Genomic DNA, 23,809 nt, shown 5'->3' with positions numbered 1-23,809 from the left:
AGGTGCTGTGAGTATTGGTGCAAGTGAAAGATCGCCATCAACTGTTGGTACAAGTGAAAGATCGCCATCAACTGTTGCGTGAGTGCTAGGTATTTCTATTTATAGATACTGGCCCGGTTATTTAGGGCTTCCCCCAAAAGAACTGGAAATTCAGGTCTCTTTTAACATGCAATCTGAAAATAAAATATACAATGAAGAATCTAAAGTATTTGGATAGTTTCATTCAAGACTCCAAGTAAAAGGATGAATTGTAACATGTTTTTCTTAGAACTAAGATAGCCTAGCATCCTTTGTCCATTTCCACATATTATCCCTGTCTCTTAATGAGCTAGATATTCAATAATTTGTCTTTATCAGCCAAATGAGGCATTTGTGTGGTTGTTCAGAAAGACAAAACAATCCCCAGTGGAAATGCAAAGTGTTTAACATAGACAAATCTTTAAGAACTGGTCCCTTTCCTACTACAAGTGTGTACATTCCAATAGAAGGCATGGCGAAATGGAAAGGCTCCTTGAGAAAACATTACAACTAATCATTACCTGATGCCTAATGTTTCTCACCAAACTTTTATTCCTTACCCTTTCCATGAATCTATTTAGGGTAACTATCAAATACACCATTTTTTCCCCAAGAAATACTAGATTTAAGACTTGTCCTAGGATCTTTAGGATCAGAAAGTTAATCTGTTCTTTGCTAGCAAAGGTGCTGTAATTATTGGTTTATGTTTAAAGAGAGAGATCTCTAAAGTCCTAAAAGTTCCTCTGAGGTCAAAAAGGCATAAATTACAATATGGGCAGAGGAAATACTGGGTTTATTCTAAATTTTTAGGCTGCCCTGTGTCATTTCTTCTGTAATCATAAAACCACCTCATAAAGATGAATGTTTTTTATTATGAAAATCGCTGTTACAAGCCAACATTCCAAAACAGTATTTTAACAAACACTTGTCTTGATTATAAAGTAGAGCAGAAACCATGATCTTTTTTCAAAAGTAATTAACATCAGCTGAGTCACTTCACATAAATCAGGACACTCCATATGTTCACCGCAGTGGGTAGGAGATGAGATGAGGGAGAGCACCTATGTTATCCAAAACAGCTACTAGTGTTACTGGTACAGTGTAAACCAAAAACTTACAGTAAGACATTTTTTAAAAAAGAAAACACTAAACTGATGAGGTGCCACAATACTTTAGAGATGGAAACAGTCAAAGCTTATATTCTTTTTCTTTCCATCTTGGGTTCAGTGTGAGGTATAGGGAAGAACCACAACACTAGGTTGGGGATCGATGCAGTTCTTTGCTTCTGTATTTCCCAAACTTCAGTCCTGCTCCAAAACAACAGCTTGTATGCAGAAGCTCTTCAAGCTGCCAGTCACAGGCCTCGGAATACAGCATTTACACATGGACAAATAAGGGTTCCACAGCAGCTGAGTGGTGCTTCAATTCCAGTGTACTCAACTTCCTGCAGCATATTGAGGAAACCAAAACCAAAATTCCTATGTTCCTTTCACTCAGCAGGCAGAAGGCTCCTATTTAGATTCATTCTGTGTCTTGGGTCAGGATGTGGTAGTCACTACATAGAATCTCTCCCATCATGAATATCCTGGTGGAAAAGCTTAGAAAAAGTTAAAACTGCAGTTCAAAAATTCCTCCTTCCCCTCTCTAAGCAAAGAAGCATAACACACACATGATTGGAAGGGATCTAAAAAGGCATGGTGTGGCTACTACAGTTTTTAGTACAATCTGCTCCTTGCAAAGAGATCTGGGGTAACTGCAGATGGATTCAGGCAAACCAGAAACTCAAAAATATTCATCATTAACTTCTTTAATGCAAGAAGCGATGCTGGGAACTTGCCTTACAAATCCACGTGGCTGACATACCCTTCACTGAAGGAAGGGATATCCTCTTTTTCCAAATAGATGCATGAAATTTCTGGGACTTAACACAGGCCAAGCACTGGTCTGATTGATTTCTACCTTCTTTTCCATCCTCCCTTTAAACTAGTCTTTTTTGTTTTGTTTTTTTCCTGAGCTCAGGGCTCTAATTTTTAGTAAGGCTCTGAAATAACAACCAAAATAACAGTCCTTTTCAATTTTCAACACCATTCTTTTTCACCACTACAAAGATTCCAGATGGTGCTGTGACCCTTGGTAGATGATAATCCAGTTTTCAAGCTATTATGCAGCCTAGTTAAGCTTCTCACGCTGAATCTGGTAGTAACATGCCTGGAAAAAAGTTCAAAATAATTTTCAAATTTACTTTTAAAGAAATTACATAAACAAAGCAATGAAATATGTAACTAAAGAAAGAAAAATCCCTCATTAAAAACTAGTGACCCAACAAATTCAGTTGCTTACACTTTTCCCTGTTCCTGTCAAGTCCCCCATACAATGGCTATTTCTTGTCTAGTTGTAATTAATACAGATAAAATTCTGCATTTTTTCCTCTAATTCTAAAACAAACAAAAAAACTTCTTACAAGATGTATAATATTCTTCATCAAGTAGAAATACCATAATGAACCACTTATGATTGAGCAGAATATACTGATCTTTTAAAGGTATGCTAGAACAACTGTCATCAGAATCACCTGGGACATTTAACAAACAGAGATTAAGCATCACTGCAAATCTAGTGAGCCAGAATTCCCAGGAATCCATTTTTAAAGAAACACCCTCAATGTTTCTGAAAGTGCCTAGGTCTGGGAATAATTCATACTATAAAGAACACCACATTCAGATAATATATACCATTTTTCTTTTTTTAACTCCTTAGGATAAATTCCCAGGAGTAAGATTACTCAGTCAGATTCAACATATCTGTTAATAACAATTTATAGCAATTGTAATTATAACAGCAAAGGATGACAGCTATTTACCCACTGTCAATGTGGGAAATGATTTCACTATAAAGCCACCAGCACTGGGCATAATTTTAACACATGCTAATTAAGCAAGCACAAAACGATATCTTATTTAATCAGCAGTACTTAGATTTTCAGCAAGTTTGAGCATTTTTCCACATCTAAACTCACTCATTTAGTCTCTTGTTCTCTGTTTAGAGGCACTCTTCATGTAACAAATACTAATAATGCAAGCAATTTGCAGCCAGTGTCTCCTAGTTTCCCCCCTTTTTCAGTCTGTTTAATAGAAATGTTAATGATTTTAACTACAAATTTTAAAAGTTGCCAGAAATCTGACATTAAATTCTGTTTTTTCTTATTTCAATTTACCTGTTTTTCTTCTCTCTTCCTTTCTGTTTAAACCCCAAAGCATCTATAACTTGCTAGTCTACCCATCCCCCAAACTGCTAATAAGCTTTATCATTTATTAAATAATTCCTCTCTTTTCCATTTTTTTATTTGCCTTTTCCATTTTTGATGCTTCTATTTTCATGAGAAATTTTTATTATAGTGCTGTCTATACAGGGGTTATTGCTTAGGTATTATTTATTTCTATGACAGCAACATACTATTTCATCTGAATTATTATAATTTCATGATATTCCATTAACTGACAGAGTGAATCTATTTTTCCTCCCTCTTCTTTTGAAGATATTCTGTCTATTGCTCTTCTGATAAACTTTAGAGTAATTCTACGAAATTCCAAGAAAAAATTTAAGGTGGGAAGTGAAAATTACTTCTAATAAATCCCTAGAGGGTATTCAGATCAGAGAGCCTCATGTAACCTATTGGTTATAGTAAATACAAGTGAAAGAAAAAGATGGAATTCAAATTCATTATTTTCATGTTGCCTCTGTGTCTTTCCTTAGTTTCATTACATAGCTATACTGCTGGATACTTTTTAGGACACTAAGAATCCTCTCTGCTTCTTTTCTAGAGTTATTTATATAAATGTAAGCATTTATGATCACTTGAAATGTTCAATTTACAAAGAACATTGGATAATGAATAATTTGCTTTAGTATTTTGAAGAATAACTGACTAATCCTACTTTTCTTCAAAATGTTATCATGCTTTTAAATATCAATAACGTGCTTTTCTAAAGGTATTTAATGTTTGCAGTAAAAATTTTCTCTAAAGAAGAAAACAGTTAATGACAGGTTTATAATATAGTACATGAAGGACATTTTTTATTATTAACTAATACCTACACTCACCTTCAAGGTGGTGAACATTATGCCCTGTTCCCCATGCTGAAGATAGGGGTCCATCAGATCCTCAATGAGATGTACCTCAGAGCCTAAATTCCTAATCCTGTCCCAAAGAGAAAAAGATGCTAAGTTATTTCTGCTTACAAGTCTATCTTCCTTTTTAATCTAGGATAGGAAGAGAAAGAACAATTCAATAAAAAGATAATACCAAGGCTGGGGATATAGCTCAGTGGTAGAACACTTGCCTAGAAGTATGAGGCCATGTGTTCAGCCCCCAGGACCCCAATAACAAAAGGAAAAAAGGTAATGTCATGGTGGAATGGATTAAGAGAGTGGATTGTTTTTCCCCCTTGTAAGAGAGCATATTCTTGGCATCAGTTCAACAAAAGTAAAAAGCAGACTCGTTAAATAATGATTTAATAGTAATAAAGTCAGAAAAGATAAGCTACCTGGCCCGTAGCACCACATATAAGAAAACAGGGAACAAGTCATCCATGGACCACAAAAAGTCTTCCTGCAGCGATGCCAGGACACTCTGAGAGATCTCCTCAAAAGTCTGCTGGATAACCTTAAGTTTGTCTGATGGGGTAAATGTTGTGCTGTTGTGGGAAACAAAACAAAACAAAAATATATCCTCTCAAAGATAGATGTGTGTGTGTGTGTGTGTGTGTGTGTGTAGATATATAGCAAAGACCAGATCTTAATATAATATCTTAATAAACTAACCACTACTTTGTGTGATTTCTCCATAAATCACAGACTTATTACCTGATCTGCTGCAGACACTCTACTGCTGAGGCAAAGCAAGCATCTTTTGTGGTTGGCAAAACCTACAAAATAAATTAACAAGGGTCAGAGAGGAGAGTTGTCTTTTTCAACAAAAATAAGTGCTGCTGATGGCAGAGTGCAGCTCACTGGTGGGTAACGGATCCAAGTAAAATGGAATTTTTTTTGCTATCTTGAATCCTTCATGGCAAAGAAAAATATAGTTACAGAGGAAACTAAATTCTACTATACCTTTTTACTCTCTCCAAGGATTGACAAGGTCACTGGCCAAAATTTCCTAGAATGAAATCCATAAATTATTAATATATAGTTACTATGATAGAAAGATCCCCATAAAAACAGTTGACAGCTATATTTGCTTCCTGGTTCTCATTAAAAATAACTTCTGCCAATTGGCTAAGCTTTAATAAACATTCCAGAAGTGATTTAAGAGTTTCTAAGAGATGGGCATAGTGGCACATGCCTTTTATCCCAGCATTTCTCCTCTTATACCAGCAGCTTGGGAGGCTAAGGCAGGAGGATTAAAAGTTCAAGGCTAGCCTCAGCAATTTAAAAGACTGTCTCAAAATAAAAAATAATCTGGGGATGTAGCTCAGTGGTTAAGTGCCCCTGGGTTCAACCTTGGCACCAAAAAAAAAAAAATTCTATTATATTTCTACGGGATTTATAATTCTATACTTCAACAACCCTGTACACTAATAGGTACTGGCCAAAATCTTTCCTTCATTCAGTTTCATCTAATTTTTACTTATTACTATGTTATTGCACTATGGGAGGGGGGATGTTGAAAACTGTCCAATTAAAGTTCATTCACTTTTTTTGATAGCACAATACATAATCATGAAACAGGTAAGAGATCAGCTTTATCACTACAGGAGAAAAAAGTCAATGATTATTATTTAGCATTCTCCAGGACCAGCAGAAGTTTCTTTAAGTATATCCAGAATATTAAATTACAAATTGCAGATGGGAAAAAAAGGAAGAATGCCAAAAACTGAATACAATTTACTTTTATTTCTGAGGAATATGAATATAAAATGTTTTTGAGCTAGGTGTAGGGTGCACACCTGTAATCCCGGCTGGTGAGGCAGGAGGATCAAAGCTAGCCTCAGTAATTTAGCGAGTACCTAAGCAACTCAGTGAGAACCTGTCTCTAAATAAAATATATTTAAAAGGGTGGGGGGGAGCTGGGGATGTGACTCAATGGGGAAGTACCCTTGGGTTCAATCCTTGGTACCAAAAAAGTATTTTGTTTTAAAGAAGTACAAAATAGCAAGATAACTGATATTTAACCTATATATACATAATAAAAATCACATTGATAATAAGCAGTTTCATACTCATCTCCAAATACTCTCAGAAATAAGAAATATTAAATATCACTATATTGCTAAATAAGATATACAAATAAGTACATAAACTACAAGTCATATATATGTAAAAATAGATATTGAAGTACCAGACTCCTGATAAACATGATAGAGCTTCAATTAAAACCTTTTGGTTCTATTCATAACTGTTGTCCTTACCTCTGTACTCCAAGAAAACCCAGGAGAGCAATATCTGGCTGCTTGTTTAGTCGCAGAACACATTCCCAGTAAATGTCTTCCTCGCGATCATTGTCCAAAGCATAAAGCATGAACAGAGGTGGATAGAGGCGGGGGAGCAGCACAGGAAGCAGTAATCCAGAACTTGTTACAACGTAACTACACAATATTAGAACCAAATATAGAATCAAAGAGAGTTGCAGTTTCTAAAAGTCAAAAGTATGAATGGAAAATTTTAAGGAAATTATAATGCTACTCTCCTCTTTACATACAGAATTGAGAGAAGGAACTCATCTATGGCTCCAGAGCTTCATCTTGGTCCAATTAAGAATTCTATTCAATAACTCAAAATCTAACTGAAAATCCACTATGTTTATACTTTGAGGCTGCTTTCTTTGGGATTATTCTTGGTAAGTATTATTTGTGGTTGCTTGGTAAGTATTATTTGTGGTTGCTAATAGAACTAAAGACCTTAGGTTCCCCTAAGGTCTTTAGTTCTATTAGAGATCTCCTAACCCAATTACGTCATTGTAGAAATGAAGAAACTGATCTAGGAATCTTTGGATAGGATCATCTAGCTCTCACACCCTTTCTTCACCATCTCACCCAACTGCATTTACCCTGGCTCTGGTGATTCAGATCTGGAATCCGACTTTCCTGTGCAAAATGACTTCCTTTCTGACGGCAGAGGAGCAGAGAGAGGAATTGTGCTGCCCTCTTCTGGAAGTTCAGGAAATAAGAACCTAAGAAAGAATAATAAATATAACTGTACTCTGAGTGGCTGCAAAGAGTAAAAATACATTTCCATTAATTAATCCATTTCAAGGCCTATAAAATCAAACTCTATCATCAAGTAAGTATTTTATTTCTTTGAGGTTCTTAACTGATGCTTCCTACAGAATAAAACAGAGTGCAGCTAGTGTCTGACATAATGGTGCACACCTGTAATCCCAGCAGTATAGGGAAGCCAAGGCAGGAGGATCACAGGTTCAAAGCCAGCCTCGGCAATTTAGTGAGGCCCTCAGCAACTTAATGAGGCTTTGTCTCAAAATAAAAAACGAAAATGGCTGCAGATGTAGCTCAGTGGTAAAGTACCTCTGAATTAAATCTCTAGAACCAAAACAGTGCAGTTAGTTAATAATATTTTAAAACCTTTATTTGCTGTGCTTTTATCCTGCTTAATTACTAAGAAATGAAAATTTATGATCTATACAAGGTATGTATTTCTTTTGGCAAAGCTTATTTGAGGTTATTATGTACTAACTCTGACCAGAAATCATTATTCTTAGAGTACATGCAAATACTAGTGGATATTACTTATCTGTTCAAAATTAAGGAAAAAAATGGTTTTAAGTAGTAGAAAACTCAATGTAAAATTTGAAAGTGAAGATGCTGAAAGCTAATTTTCAAATGACCAAGAGACTAAATTATTGAGGTTGTTTTTTTCCCTAGGTTTTCTGGAGACTTTCCCCCAGATTTATCTAACTTCTCGTATGCCTGTGGCCTCTACCATAAATAAGTTTATTGTCCTCTTTATTTTTATAGACTTAAATCTCCATCCTTCAAAAGTACCTGATAATCTCTATTTGTGTAGACTTTTATACCTTGCCTCTTCCTCTGCCCAAATTTTATAGTTGGGAAATTAATAAATGTCATGAAATTTATCTTCATTATTCACATCTACCTAATGTCATCTGAAACACTTCCAGCTCAGAGATTTTGGAGATGGGTGCGGAGAGTGGGATGGGGGTGGTTTACTGGAGCAATCCAGAGGTGCTCTACACTGAGCTACATCCCCAGCCCTTTCTACTTTTTGAGACAAGGTCTTGTTAAACTGACAAACCTGGCTTCAAACTTGTGATTCTCCTGCCTTGTCCACCTCAGCTGATGGGATTATAAGGCACATTCCACTGTACCCGTTCCAACTCAGTTATCTTTTAAGTGGGACAGACTGTTCCCTCAAAACCTGAAACACTTCCTTACCTTGTTCAAATATTACCTGACTAGTTAGGCTTCCCTGACCTTCTATTAACATAGCAGCATCTTATCTCTAGCCATCTCATTCCCTTCCTTATTTTTCTCTAAAGTGCTAATCACCCTGATATCCCATTTTTTTTATTTGCATAGAGCAGTTTATTTTTGTTTTGTTTTGATTTTTTTGTTTGTTTTTTGCCATGTTCACTGATAAATTCCCTCAAAGCAGAGAATGGTCGGTAACATACAGAAATACTCAATAGATTATTTGTTGAAAAAAATAATATATATGATGCCGTTGTCAATGGACAGGCATCATATATGTTAATAATAATCAGGCACAAAAATTTATGTCAAACCTCATCCATTTTGTGGTTAGGTTTTAGAGGCATGCTTAGAACTTAAATACAAATAAGAAGACAACTACATTTCATACCAACTAGAATTGGAAACAGACAAATATTTATTTTAACCTTCTGAAACACTTAATAAGCAAGAAAACATAAAAGGAAATAAGTAACAATGGCTAAGGTTCATATTTTTTTATTGTTTATAGAATAAACAATTTTTTTTGAAAAATCTTTTTTGACATACTGGGGGTTGAACCCAGGACTTTACATTTGTTAAGCAAGCACTCTACCACTGGGCTATATTCTCAGCCCTTTTCATTTTATTTTGAGACATGGTCTTGCTAAGTTGCCCAGGCTGGCTTTATTAAACTTGTGAGCTTTCCAAGCAGTGCCACTGTGCCCAACTCATTATTTAATCTATTTAAGGACCTATGGCATAAAATCATTTTTTTGATGAATAATTTCCACGATAAATGGTAACATTTATTATTCTTCACAAAGTTGTAATATCTAGATTTAGGGTGAAGATACCCAGGCATTAATATATATTACTACTTTCTAACTTTCAGACTTCAATGAACAGATCTTTTACCTCACCAGCTGGAAGATTCGCTTAAGATAGGACTTAATCTCCTTTACTGCCTCCTGCAATAATCGGCGGTTGGCTCCCACGCCCACATATGTCATTCTATATACTGCAACTAGTGTCTCCACAAGCCTGCCCAGAGGGTGCAGAGGAGTGTCACAGGCCTGAGCAGGAAAAGAACCAAGGAAGTCAGTCAACACACATTAATAACAAGATCAATCAATAACAAGCAATTCATAAAGAGTAAATAATAAGCAATTTCATAAACAGTAAACAATTTTCAAAATGTCAGGAGTCATTTTATAGATCAGGAAAATTCAAATACTTTAACTTTTCTGAAAGTATTAAGTCTATCCAAATTATACAGAGCTGAAGTTTCTAATCTTTTCTCTCTCTTCTTTTTTAAATGATAGATACTAACTGCACACCTGTATAGGGAACAGTATGCTACTGCGGGGTATGTTTACACACTGCATATTGATAAACTGAGGATACTGAGGTTATCCATCATCTCCAACATTTATCATTTCTTTGTGATGAGAACATTCCAAATCCTCTCTCCAGCTATTTGCAACTATATGATACAATCCTTTAAGCATAATTGCCCTCTGTGTAACAGAACACCATCCCTTACTCATCCACAATGAAAAAAACTACTAAGTCATAAAAAAGTACAAAATTCTGTCATTGTAGCAATATGAATGAACTTGAAGATCACAATATTTAGAGAAATAAGCCAGCTGGGGGCACATGCCTATAATCCCAGCAACTCAGAAGCTGAGGAGGAAGGTTGCAAGTTGAAAGCCAGCCTCAGCAACTTATCGAGGTCCTATCTCAATGTAGAAAATAAAAGAGGGCTGGGGATATGACTCAGTGATTAAGTACCCCTGGATTAAATCCCTAGTACCTCCACCCCAATAAAGACAAATACCACATGTTCTCACTCATATGTGAAACCTAAATGTGTTGAAGAGAAAAATTAGAGTTCCTAATCTTCTTAATCAAAGAATGCTTTTAACATCTTTGATATGTATTTCCTTCCTGCACCCCCTACTAATGCTTATCATACTTTGAACTCTAGCTGATCTTACAGGGTTGAGAAAGAACTAAAGAGTATTTTAGAGGGTGAGGACATTGTGCTTTATATATGATCTCTAGTTTGCTAATGTTAGTAACAAAAAGCCACTTTAAATTCTTGTCTTAAGTTTTCAAGAACTCTCTCAAATACCTTACAAAACTCAAAAAGTCTTATCCTAATAATGGGATAATCTTCATGTAGAAATGTGATCTTAGTACTCAAGAGAATTTGCAAAAGAAATACTCAGAAAGTAAAACCAGGATTAGGTTAACATTTGCATAATGTTATTGTAGTTTCATTATTAATTCACAAAACCAATGTAATTCAAACTCCAGTTTACCTTTATTAAGTACTTCTTGATGTCATCATATTTCTCCACAGAGAAGGCACCAACATGCTGTGGAATGAATTCCAAACTTTCTAATGTCTGAGTTTGTGAACGACTTAGTATTTCTGGACTGTAAAAAGGGAAAGGAAAGCCATTATGTATTTCACATTAAGAAAGCAAATAAATGTAAATGTACACACGAAACATAGTTATGAACTAAGGATGAAGTAGAACATCAAGCAAAGTATTGGGCCCAGATAAGTTCAAAAATGGTAAACAACCTGCCATTAGTTACCCTGTTAACATAGCACTCATTCAAATGGCATTTAAGATTACTTCATACCAACTACAATAAATTAATGATTTTGCTCCAATCTAAAACATGGTGTTGAGAAATCTGTGACATTAGTTTGAAAAGAAAATTGATCATAGACCTGTTTAGACTGATAAGAGGAAAATAGAATAAAAACGGGGGAGTAGCTGAGGGAAAAGGAAAATAAATCAAAGGGCAAAGAAAGAAATGAAAATGAGCTCAAGAGGCAAGCTGATGAGAGCATTCCAACAGCTGGCAAGGGAAGCACCTAATGGGTAAAGGAATGTTTTGGATGGAAAGGCTAATGACAAATCACATGCTAGAAACCAAGAGAAACTTTTGGCAAAGGCACTCTATTGTTATAATACAACCAATTGGAAATTGGAAACAGCACATAATCATTATTATATTACTTAAGATAAATAAGATCTTTGTGGTTGCAATGTGGCTTTATGTACAAGTCCGTTCATTCTCAATTCTCAGGAATACCCACTGGCAGTTAAGCAAGGTTAGCTGAAGGGCTATCGGCTAAGGTCTACACCAACAGCTCTACAATGAAAACTGATCATTTGCATCACACACAAGGGCCAGTCCATGATTATAGTCAATTCTGGAAGTTCTAATTTCTTCCACCGACAGAATAGAAGGTAATAATCATGAACTACATTAATGAAACATTATAATCAATACCTCTTTATCCCAAATATTTTATAAAAAAGACTTTCATACATTTAATTTCTTAAAAATAAAATACACAGAAAAACAGCAAGAAAAAAAGATAATATAGTTTATTTTAAATCCCAATCAAAGATGGAATTGAATACCTTTTGGGACTCAGTATATACCTTTTGGGTACTGAATTAGAAGCTAGATTAACCTCTCTAGGCTAGAATAAAGTCTACTTGTTAGACTTTATTGTGAGATATTTAAACTTCCTGAAAATTTTTTCAACCTCTGGAATTTCTATGTGATTATATTGAGCTCAGTATCTCAGTTACTTGAAAATTGATAATTTATTTAGAGAATTAAGTAATTTTTAGGAAACCACAATATTTGATTACTCAGAACAAACATTTATATTCTGAATAAATGGACACTTGATGAATTTTCTTTCCTCAATTCCTGAGTATTAGAAAGCAACTGATACATGTAAATGAAAGTTGGCATAAATCTAACAATAAAGGAATAGCTCAAATAACTACTTAGAATTACACAAGTAGTTTAGTAAGGGTTTTGCTATAGGGATTAGTAAATTCTTTAGGTCCAAATGCTAAACAATCCTTATGGGAGTTGTTAGCTAAATTTTAAAAATAAGGAAATAAAAAAGGCAGTTGGAAAAATGCAGGAGAAAAACAAGAAAAGGGAGAAAGATTTAAAAGTTCATCTGTAACTTTCCTTTTAGCACAAAACAGTTGTGCCATTTCTTTCTGGCCTCCAAGTTTTCTGACAAGAATCAACATGCAGTCGTTTGAGCTGCTGTTTCCTTATGTATGATAAAACACTTTTCTCTAGTTGCTTTCAAGATCGTTATTCTTTGAATCTAAATATGACACCTTTGTATATAAAGATTTTTCCAGGATGGAGTTTGCTTAGCTTATTGAATCTATGGATTCATATTTTTTCACCAAACTTGGGAAATTCTTCTATTGTTTCTTTAAAAAATAGTTAACCCCACAATCTTTAACCCTTTCTTTTAGAATTCTCAGGACACAAATTTAGACCCATAGATCTCAAGGCTTTATCCTTTTTTTCCCCCACTGTTTTTCTTCTCTGTTGTTCTGCCTGGCTAATTCCTACTGACCTGTTTTCAAGTTCACTGGCTCTTACGCTGCCATTTCTATTCTGCTTCTGAGTCCATATGGCGAATGATTTTGGTTACTGTATTTTTCAACTCTGCAACTTCTATTTGGTTCTTAATTATGTTTTTTTATAATTTCTTTGCTGACTTTTTCAGTTCTAATATTTATTTCAAGGATTCTGTGATTGTTCACTTCAGAATTTTTAGAACAGCTGCTTCAAAGTTCTTTTAGGCACCAATAAAAAATTAAAAATAAATAAGCAAATAAAGTTCTTGTCAGACAACTCTAACATCTACATCATTTCATTGTTGGTGTCTGTTGACTGTCTCCCCTAATGAATTGAGGTTTTCATGTTTACTCTGGATCTTGTTTATATCCTATGGAGAATACTGACATGAATAAAATAGTTATCTTTTTGCCTGCATTGTTATCTTTAGAATAACTTGTTTGTAAGGCTGGCCCTTGGCTGGAGCCTAGGAACTCAGCTTGTTAAAAGTTCTCTGAACTGATAAGGGTATATGCTGTCCACAGATGTATTAACAGTGTGATTTATGGTGAACATCTGCTTTCCGTCTGTGACTGTAGAAGTTTGGTAGGTGCCAGGCGTAGGGTACCAATGTGACCAGTTACATTGGGTACCAATGTGCTTCCCTGGGCCGGAACATTGTACATATGTAACTGCATTTTACTGCTGGGAAAAGTGTGTGCTTTGGTGTGACCACTCACAGAAAGGAGAACGTGGGAAGTTCACCTGTGGAATCCTCTACACTCTACCTCTTTCTTCCCTTCTCATGGAGCTATGTACCCATGTTGCCTTAATCTTACTTGTGAGTGTGATTATATTCTGAGTCTTGTGAATTAGTGAAAGTATAGATAATCTTGGGAATCTCTAAAACAACCAACATTTTAGTCTTTTGTAGGCTAAAATAGCCTCTGTAATCCTATTTAGGTCTGAACTGTGAATGTAGCATTTAACAGTCAGTCTGGAACTGACCTATTAGCTCAGTTCTCAAAGTCTTTGATAAATTAATTAAAACCAAACAGATGTGGATGCAGGTCTGAGGGGACCCCAGGAGTTCATGAACAACTTTATGGGGTTGTTTCCAGAGCTTTTCTCTCTCCTTTACCTCCCTGGCATTTTCAGGTTCTCAGGACTTCCTGTTTAAGTACTCCAGCCAGAAAATGCCAACTTCCATGAATGTGCCATATCTAGGACTGAATGATGGGAGAACAGAGTCCCCCGTCCACCCAAAATGGAATTTAACCTTGCCTCCTGGACCTGATAATCTATCAATAGAGGAACAAGATTCCATTCCTTTGGAGTTATGCTTCCTGTTAATGGCTGCTCTAGCCACTGCCATTGTTACCTCTGCTAGAGACTACAGCAGGAGAGACTGGGGAAAAGGAAGGGGAAGAAAACCAGGTGCACAAGCTCTGTTCTGAGTTTTAGGAGTCCTTATCTCACTCCTTGAGTCAGAAGCAGAGGACATTTTCTAGATCTCTTGTCTGTCTGCTTACTTTAGGTTTCAGGTTGCATTGAGTTCAAGCTGAGAAACACTGGGGCAAAAACTCAGTACTAACTTGCTACTAACCACTGGTTTGGTGGCACTTTGAATTTAGAAGTTCTTCACTTCATTGTTGATATTTACTTTTCAGAATTTTCAAATAGCTATCAAGTATTCTGTTCAGGTTTTATTTGAGTTTAATAGAAGATAAGGGAGGTATGCTTTAATCCATCTTACACAGAAGGAATACATGATTAACTTTTAAATGAAATTGTAGTTTATAGTTGAATGTACAGAGCCTTGACTAGTTCTAAGTTACATCTTCCTAATGCTATGTCCTGTGCTGGGTAGGCAAGTGCTCACCTGTCTCTGTGCTGGCGCCGATTGGTGGTCAAGGCCACAGCAATATTGTCCCAGGCTTTCCAAACATCCCCTTGGCCTGGGCTCTCACAGCCCAGCTGATGCCAGCATTCATCAAATACTGCTCTCCACTTTTCGTCAGCAGCCACTGCCAGGTTTCCTAGCTTCCTGCTAATAAATCCATAGCAACCCATTATCACTTCTTTTGTACAATATCATTCTGAAAAATAAAAACTTTCTAATATACAATTGAGAACAGTTCTGTGACTAAAACTGTTTAGTTCTACTTTAAAAACACTGAATGAAAATTTAGAAGGGATGCTTTTTACCTAATTAATGTTTATTAAATATTAAAAGTTTATGGATTTTTTAAGCTTAAACCACATCAGAATTGACTTGTCTGCCTCCTACATTTCCACAGAATTTATTTTGTAACATTGATTCATGTTAAAAAAAAGGGCTTCCTGAACTTAGCATAGTCAATGATGAGAATTATGAAATATATCACACAGAGGGTTTAAAAAATACCCTAAAAATAAGCATAGTACAGAAGACACATCCAGCTCCCATTGGAATAAAGAATCTGAGATAATACCAAAAAATAAAAAGCAAAGCTAATAAAAGAAAGGCATAGGGCAAAACCTTGGAAGAAAAAATAGATTTTGGTTTTGACTTTTTAACTCATATGCAGATGGTACTAGTCCACATGGGGTGGGCATATATCTATCTGTCTGCTGATCTTTACTTTTCAAATTAAAGTTGTGAAGGGATTTTATTTAAGAATGTTCTTTTAGTCAGTTGGACACCTGCAACATTAACAGTTGGATTACCCTTATCCCTAGTAACTTTTATTTTAAACATCTATTACTAAGACTTAAAATTTAAGCCAAGACTATAGATTTAGCTATCTATACAGTGTCAGTTCACAATTTTGGAGTTTCACGGTTTTACAATGATGACTTTAAAAACTTGATTTTTCTTTTAAAATATTAACCAGCTTTGATGAAAGCAAAACAACTCAAACATTCAATAATTAATCCAGAATTAACATCAGTTACTCACAAAACTTTGGGTTTGTCTTTGTCATTCTCATACAGACTAGGTTTAAAGTAGGTTCCAGTGATTTTTATCCCAGATCCCCATTCTCCACTAAAGTATCCTTCAATATAATCTCCATTTGGCATGGTCAGTGTTCCCTAGGTAAAGTTAGAGGGGAAAAAAATGTGGACTTAGAGGGATTATTTTCAATTTTAAAAATTAAGAGCCCAAACCACTAAATTGTTAACAATTTTCTTTTTAATTTGATTTTACCAGTCTCCAATTCTTTGATAAACAACAACAACAACAACAAATATATATATATATATATATATATATATATATATATATATATATATAATATTAAAAGTTTATGGATTTTTTAAGCTTAAACCACATATATATGCAAGTCCAAAAAATGTAGGAAAATAACCCATGGGTGAAAGAAAAAAAATCCACAGGAAAAGTTGGAAAACATTTTTAGATGTATGAACATCTAAACCCTATTAAAATTTATGGAATCAGGCTAAAGCAGTGCTTAGGAGGAAATTTACAGCTGTTAATACCTGTCTAGGAAAATTAGTAAATCTCAAATCAGTAATATGAAATTCTACCTTATAAAACTAGAACAAGGGGAACAAACAAAAGCCAAAGCAAGAAGCTGAAAGGAATAAAGACTAGAGCAGAAATCAATGAAACAGAAGACCAAAAAAAAAAAAAAAAAATCAATGAAACCAAAAACTCTTTCTTCGAAAAGGTACAACATTAACAAATATTTAATTAGACAAATTAGGAAAAGAGAAGACATAAATTTATAAAATAAAGAATGAAACAGGGATATTATTAGCATTTTTACAGAAATGTAAAAGGTTAGAAGGTGCTATGGTTTTAGTATGTGTCTCCTCCAAAATTCATGTTGAAACTTAATTCTCATTAGGGTGGAATTAAGAGGTATAGAGGTCTTTTGGGAAAGTGAAGAGGTCATGAGGGTTCTGACCTCACAAATAGATTAATGCCTTATAAAAGGGATAGAGGGAAGTAGTTTACAACCTTTTGCCCTTCTGCCTTCCACCATGTGTCTGCACCTTCTACCATGAAGGGTGTAGCAGGAAGGCCCTCACCAGGCACCAATGCTGGTGCCTTGATCTTGGACTTCCCAGCCTCCAGATTTGTCAGGAAATAAGCTTCTCAATCTATGGTATTTTGTCAAAGCACCACAAATGAACTAAAACAGAGAATACTAAGACAACAACTTTATGACAACAAATTAGATAACTTAGAGGAAAAATAAAAATTCCTAGGAAGACACAGATGACCAAAACTCAATCAAGAAGAAATGGAATATCTAAATAGACCTAAAATAAGAAAGGAAAAAAAAAAAAAAAAAAAACAGAGATAAAAATCTTCTTATAAAGTAATGCTCAGGTCCAGGTGACTTTTCTGGTGAACTCTTCCAAACACTCAAAAGAAGAAATAATACCAGGGCATCATGAACTCAGGAAACAAGAGAGAAACTTCTCAACTTGTATCAAAGAGACTGGGAGTATAATAGAATGCTTGCCTAATAGAATGTATCATGAGGCCCTGGGTTCAATCACTAGTGTAGTTCTGGAGGGACAGGAAATGGAATGGGTTGGGGGGCACATGAGAAAAGAAAACTACAAACTATTACCTTTCAGAAATATAGATGCAAAAATCCTCCATAAAATATGAAATGGCTTATGCTTTACAGTCCCAATACTCAGGGGGCTAAGGCAAGACAACCACTTGAGCCCAAGAATTTGAGATCAGCTTAGGTAACATAACAAGAACCTATTTTTTAAAAAAATCCAGCAATATATAAAAGGATTATATACCCACGACCAAGTATAATTTACCCCAGAAAAGCAAAGTTGGTTTCACATCAGAAAAGCAACCAATATAATACTGATAAAATAACAGACAAAAACTATATGTTCATCTCAATAGATGCAGAAAACCTTCTTTAACAAAAATGCTTTTTGCCTAAAACAGGGAACAATGTAAAGATGTTCACTCTTCATGACTGCTTTTTCTATTTCTATGAGGAATGTCATTGGGATTGGGATTGGAATTGCATTAAATCAGTATAGTGCTTTTAGTAGTATGGTCATTTTGATAATATTAATTCTGCCTATCCAAGAGCAAGGTAGATCTTTCCATTTTCTAAGGTCTTCTTTGATTTCTTTCTTTAGGGTTCTGTACTTTTCATTACCTCTTTCACCTCTTTCGTTGATTCCCAAGTATTTTACTTTATTTTTTTGAGGCTATTGTAAATGGGGTAGTTTTCCTCGTTTCCCTTTCTGAGGATTCATCACTGATATACAGAAATGCCTTTGATTTATGGGTGTTGATCCTGCTATTTTGCTGAATCCGTTTACTAGTTCTACAAGTTTTCTGGTGGAATTTTTTGGGTCTTCTAGGTATAGAATCATATTATCAGCAAATAGTGCAAATGTAAGTTCTTCTTTTCCTATGTGTATACCTTTAATTTCTTTCATTTAATTGCTCTGGCCAGTGTTTCAAGAACTATGTTAAGTAGGAGTGGTGAAAGAGGGCATCCCTGTCTTGTTCCAGTTTTTAGAGGGAATACCTTAAATTTTTTTCCACTTAGAATAATGTTGGCCTGGGGCTAAGCATAGATAACCTTTATGATGTTGAGATATGTTCTTGTTATCCCTAATTTTTCAAGTGTTTTGAACATGAAGGGGTGCTGTTTTTTATCAAATGCTTTTTCTGCATCTATGGAGATGATCATATGATTCTTGAAGTCTATTGATGTGATGAATTACATTTATTGATTTCTGTATGTTGAACCAACCTTGTATCCCTGGGATGAATTCCACTTGATTGCAAATCAAAACTACTCTAAGATTTCATCTCACTCCAGTCAGAATGGCAGCTATTATGAATACAAACAACAATAAGTGTTGGTGAGGATGTGGGGAAAAAGGTATACTCATGCACTGCTGGTGGGACTGAAAATTGGTGCAGCCAATATATGGAAAGCAGTATGGAGATTTCTTAGAAAATTGGAAATGGAACCACCATTTGACCCAGTCTATACCCAAAGGACTTAAAAACGGCATACTACAGGGACACAGCCACATCAATGTTTATAGCAGCATAATTCACAATAGCTGAACTGTGGAAGCAACCTAGATGCTCTTCAATAGATGAATGGAAAAAAAATGTGGCATATATACAAAATGAAATATTACTCAGCAACAAAAGAGAATAAAACAATGGCATTTGCAGGTAAATGGATGGAATTAGAGAAGATAATGCTAAGTGAAGTTAGCCAATCCCAAAAAACCAAATGCCGAATGTTTTCTCTGATATAAGGAGGCTGATTCATAGTGGGATAGGGAGAGGAAGCATGAATAGATGAACTCTAGATAGGGCAGAGGATTTGGAAGGGAAGGGAGGGAAGATGGGATTATAAATGGTGGTGGGATGTGATGGATATTATTATCCAATGTACATATATGAAGACACAAATTGGTGTGAATATACTTTGTACACAATCAGAGATATGAAAAATTGTGCTCTATATGTGTAATATGAATTATAATGCATTCTGCTGTCATATATAAATTTTAAAAATTAATTTTAAAAAAAAGATGTTCACTTTACCACATCCATTCAACGTTTTACTGGGGATTCAAGACAGTGTAAAAGAAGAACCCAAACTGTCTTTATTTGTAGATGACATGATTCTGTATACAAGAAATCCTAATAAGTCTACAAAACCAAGCACCAGAACTAATAATAAATGAGCAAGGTTTCAGGATATAAGAACAAAATACAATATCAACTATATTTTTATATTATAGCAATGAACAATCTAAAAATAAAATTAATGAATAATCTAAAAATAAAATTAAGAAAACAATTCTCTTTACAATAGCATTATACCTAGGAAGAAATTTAGCCACAGAAACACAAGACATGTACGCTGAAAACTACACACTGCTGAGAGAAATTAAAAACCTATGTAAACTGTGAGATGTTCAACATTTATGGGTTGAAAGATTTCAAAAATTATTAATATATCAATTCTCCCCAAAATTGATCAGCAAAAACTGATTCAACAGATCACTATCAAAATCTCAACAGGATTTACTGCAGAGTTTGACAAGCCAACCCTAAAATTTATACAAAAAGACAAAAGATCCAGAGTAACCAAAGAAACCTTGAAAAAGAACAAGATTGAATGATTTACACTTCTTAATTTTAAACCTACTGGAAAGCTGTAGTAATCAAGATAATGCAATATTAACACAAAAAGAGACATATTAATCAGTATAATATAATTGAGAGTTCAGAAATAAACAATTTTACGATCAATTAATTCTAACAAAGGTATCAAGAAGATTCAGCAGGAAAAGGTGTTGGGCAATTAGCCATCCACAAACAAAAAGAGGAATTTAGACTTATATCACCCACAAAAATTACCACAAAGTAAACCACAGGCCTAAATGGAAGAAGTTAAAAAACTATAAATCTGTTGTTTATTTATTTTTACAGTACTGGGATTGAACCCAGGATCTCAAATATACATTGGCTGGTGGGAATATAAAATAGTGTAGCCGGTTTGGAAAACATTTTTGCAGTTTCTTAATATGTTAAACATCATTTACCATATAACCCAGCAATTGCAAATATGTACACACAAGAAATTGTATTTGAATGCTTATAGTAGCACTATTTGCAACAGTCTAGAGTTAGAAATATCCCAGTGTCCATCAAACTAGCAAAAGGATAATATGTGATTTTGGAATACCATTCAGCAATAAAAAGGAATAAAGTACAACACATGCCGCAATTTGGAAATTCTATGGTAACTGTCAAAAATACTATAGTAAGTTTCAAAAAACACAAAGAAGAAACCACATGCATGATTCCATTTATAAGAAAAGTCCAGAAAAAGCAAATCTACAGCATAATAAAGTCCACTTCCATTGCTTGGTCCTGGGTAGAAAAGGGAGTGACTGTGAGTGGCAGGAGGGATCTTTTCAGATGACAGACGTGTTCTAAAACTAGGATGCGGTGATGACTACATAACTATTTTCTTCAAATAGGTGTTATGTACACTTAAAAGCAGTGAATCTTATGGTATATAAATTAGTTTCTTTAAAGTCAAGAAAAATTGGCAAAAGAATGTATTAGGGAGACAAATAAAAAAGTTCCAACCTTTCCACTAAGAGTCCAGTCATCAGAAAATTCTCCTTCGTAGATAGTATCATCTTCAGAAAGTAAAACCCCATTTCCCTATGTGAAGAAACGAAACAAAATCATAACACACAAAAGGTGAGTACTGAGAGTATGTTCAGCCATGCCCAAAGCTTAATATAATCTTAAAGACAGGAGAATAGCACCAAGAAGGTAGAATACTAATAAAAAGATGATTTAAAAGTCAGTGTGAACACTTCACTCACCATCATTTTATTAAGGTGGAAGTTGCCTTCATAGTACAATCCAAACTGAGTAACAACCACACCATTCCCTTGACACACATCATCCTGCCACATTCCCATGTACTTTTCTCCCCTGCATAGAAATAAGGGGAAAAAAAATCACCAATAGTAAGGATAAATCAGATTTTAAAAATTAAGACAAAAGAGATTCCAAACATCACCTCTAGGTTGGTATCAGTTCCATTTTTCTAGTTAAAGTGGTTACCTAACCCCTCAAACATGGGACAATGTGATAGCAAAAGACATCTTATTCCAAGTAATGTTCTCTCAGGAATTTAATATTGTGGCCTACTTGATACAGATCTGTATAGACTTTATAGATTTCCTGGATACCTTTAATCACACAGCTTATAATAACAGCAATTTTTAAAATCCCACATTATGGAAGCTGTGGCAAATAATAACATGGGTGGGATTAGTATACAGTAAGTCCAAAGTAAATTAAGCCAAATCAAATATGGAGGCAAAAGGATTATATTCCTCCCCAAGGTTTAGTTAACTGAATTTTATTAGGCTTGATTTCTGGTAGGTAGGCACAATAACAAGTTTCCAACTTAACAGGAAGCCCTAAGAAGAAAGTTGTTTAGATACCATTCTATCCTTTCTTTGGGGTAAGGGAGGTACTGAGCATTGAACTCATGGATGCTTTATCCTCAGTCCTTTTACATTTTTTGAGACAGGGTATTGCAAAGTTGCTGCGGGTCTCCCTAAAGTGTTGAGGCTGACCTTGAATTTGTGATCCTCCTCCTGCCTCAACCTTCTGAGCTGCTGGAATTGCAGGTGTGCATAACCTTGCCCAGCTCCAGACTATTCTCTTTAACCTCTAAGCATTATCCATTGGTTCTCTCCTACCTTTTATTCCTATTTTCTATTGACTGCATTAGAAATTTTTCCCTAGTTTGGTGTGGTGGTGTACACCTGTAATCCCAGAAACTCAGGCAGCTGAGGCAAGAGGATCACAAGTTCAAAGTTAGCCTCAGCAATTCAGTGAGGTCCTGTCTCCAACTAAAAATAAAAAGGGCTGGGGGCAGGGGTGGCTTTGTGGTTAAGCACCTCTGGGTTCAATCCTGGTACTAAATTTTAAAAAAGAAAAGTTTTTCTTTGTATAATAAGATGTGGTAGCTTCTTTTAGACAGTGAAATTTTTGTGTGAAGCTTTAGGGAAAACAGTACAAACATAAATTTTTAGTTATTATGATTTCATAAAGAAGTAATCTATTGTCTGACCCACAAGAAAATGGAAAAGAAGCCTGGTGTGGTGGTGCACGCCGTAATCAAAGCCAGCCTCAGCCACTTAGTGAGGCCCTAAACAACTCAGTGAGACCCTGTCTCTAAATAAAAGACAAAAAAAAGGGGGGGGGGGTGCTGGGGATGAGGCTCAGTGATTGAGTGCCCCTAGGTTCAATCCCAGGTACAAAAAAAAAAAAGAAGAAAATGGAAAAGATGATGGCTGTCACCTCTGCTTCCTTATGAAAATTTTGTTAATGTCGTTCAATGAAGATGCTCAGCCTTCATATAACTTTCACTATTTTCGGAGAAGTAAAAGAACCTTATCCTGTCACACACTACACTTTTGAGATTAGAAGTAGAATACCGTACCTAGTGATATCATCAAAGACACCATATCCTGCTTTCTTATCCATTACCCACTGGCCAATGAACATACTGGGAGAAGAAGAAGTCAGTTTTCCGCTTCGAAGGAGACCATGACCATGACGCATGTTATCTTGAAAGCAGCCTTCAAACACTTCACCAGAGGCATAACTATGGTTGGAAAGAATGGATAAAGATCACACACACACATTGAATTCTGATGCTTATCTTAGTCTAAAAACTCTAAAACTATACTTTATCTCAGTGGTAACTATAACTATATACTTGTTTATATAATCATTTTTCAATCAAAAACTCATTTTTCAATGATTGAGCCTAAGAAGTTAAAGACATCATGGGTGGTTATCTTGCATTAATAACATGGAGAAAAATTATATTAGTTCCTTATGAGAAAATTAAATAATAAGTTGTCGATAAAGAGAGAAGAATATTAGAGTTGAGTAATAAAATTAAATTTGTAGACAAGATGTGGGAAATGTTATGGTTTATATGACATATACAATTTAGATAAGAATCAAAGTTAATAGCTTAGAATTTCATCTTGTGATATATGAGGGGTTGCTCTTTATAGGAAGATTATACTTTTAGTCATTAAGAGTCATTAAATAGGTGCTGGGGCTCAGTGGTAGAGTGCTTGCCTAGCATGTATGAGGCACTGGGTTTGATCCTCAGCACCACATTAAAAAATATATATTTTTTTTTTTAAAAAAGAGTCATCAAATAAAATTTACTCCTTAGAAATTCTGGCTACACAAACTTTAGATTTACATGGTTCTTTGAAAAAGCAATACCAGTCTAATAACCTTTCTAACATAATTACCTATAGACTCCTTGACCACACATTTTTCCTTCTTTCCAGTGGCCCACATAATGGTCTTCTTTGTTCAGAGCCTTGTTTGGAATTCTGTATTCTCCATACCT

General features: G+C 35.0%; 1 protein-coding gene across 6 annotated transcripts in view; it reads right to left on the bottom strand.

The window, feature by feature from the left end:
- Positions 1–870: 870 nt before the first annotated feature.
- The window catches only part of Als2 (alsin Rho guanine nucleotide exchange factor ALS2), a 74,115-nt gene continuing 51,176 nt past the window's right edge, over positions 871–23,809 (bottom strand). For 5 of the 6 annotated variants that reach the window (XM_071618906.1, XM_071618907.1, XM_071618909.1 and 2 more), the window contains 15 exons: positions 23,709–23,807; positions 22,874–23,038; positions 21,237–21,348; positions 20,992–21,069; positions 15,802–15,935; positions 14,743–14,910; positions 10,775–10,892; positions 9,363–9,520; positions 7,067–7,189; positions 6,429–6,605; positions 5,131–5,176; positions 4,882–4,943; positions 4,563–4,712; positions 4,120–4,216; positions 871–2,226 (listed from right to left, as the gene is read on the bottom strand). In XM_071618906.1, coding sequence (XP_071475007.1) covers positions 2,188–2,226; positions 4,120–4,216; positions 4,563–4,712; positions 4,882–4,943; positions 5,131–5,176; positions 6,429–6,605; positions 7,067–7,189; positions 9,363–9,520; positions 10,775–10,892; positions 14,743–14,910; positions 15,802–15,935; positions 20,992–21,069; positions 21,237–21,348; positions 22,874–23,038; positions 23,709–23,807 — 1,726 coding nt within the window. In that variant the 3' untranslated portion in view covers positions 871–2,187. The remainder of the gene's footprint in view (positions 2,227–4,119; positions 4,217–4,562; positions 4,713–4,881; positions 4,944–5,130; positions 5,177–6,428; positions 6,606–7,066; positions 7,190–9,362; positions 9,521–10,774; positions 10,893–14,742; positions 14,911–15,801; positions 15,936–20,991; positions 21,070–21,236; positions 21,349–22,873; positions 23,039–23,708; positions 23,808–23,809) is intronic. The other variant, XM_027941967.2, reaches the window with a different exon arrangement.

Source organism: Marmota flaviventris, chromosome 11 (genome assembly GCF_047511675.1).
Source record: "Marmota flaviventris isolate mMarFla1 chromosome 11, mMarFla1.hap1, whole genome shotgun sequence".
In the NCBI taxonomy this organism is placed as follows: domain Eukaryota; kingdom Metazoa; phylum Chordata; class Mammalia; order Rodentia; family Sciuridae; genus Marmota; species Marmota flaviventris.
Note: the sequence above shows the minus strand (reverse complement) of the source record. Positions and strands in the feature narration are given on the sequence as shown.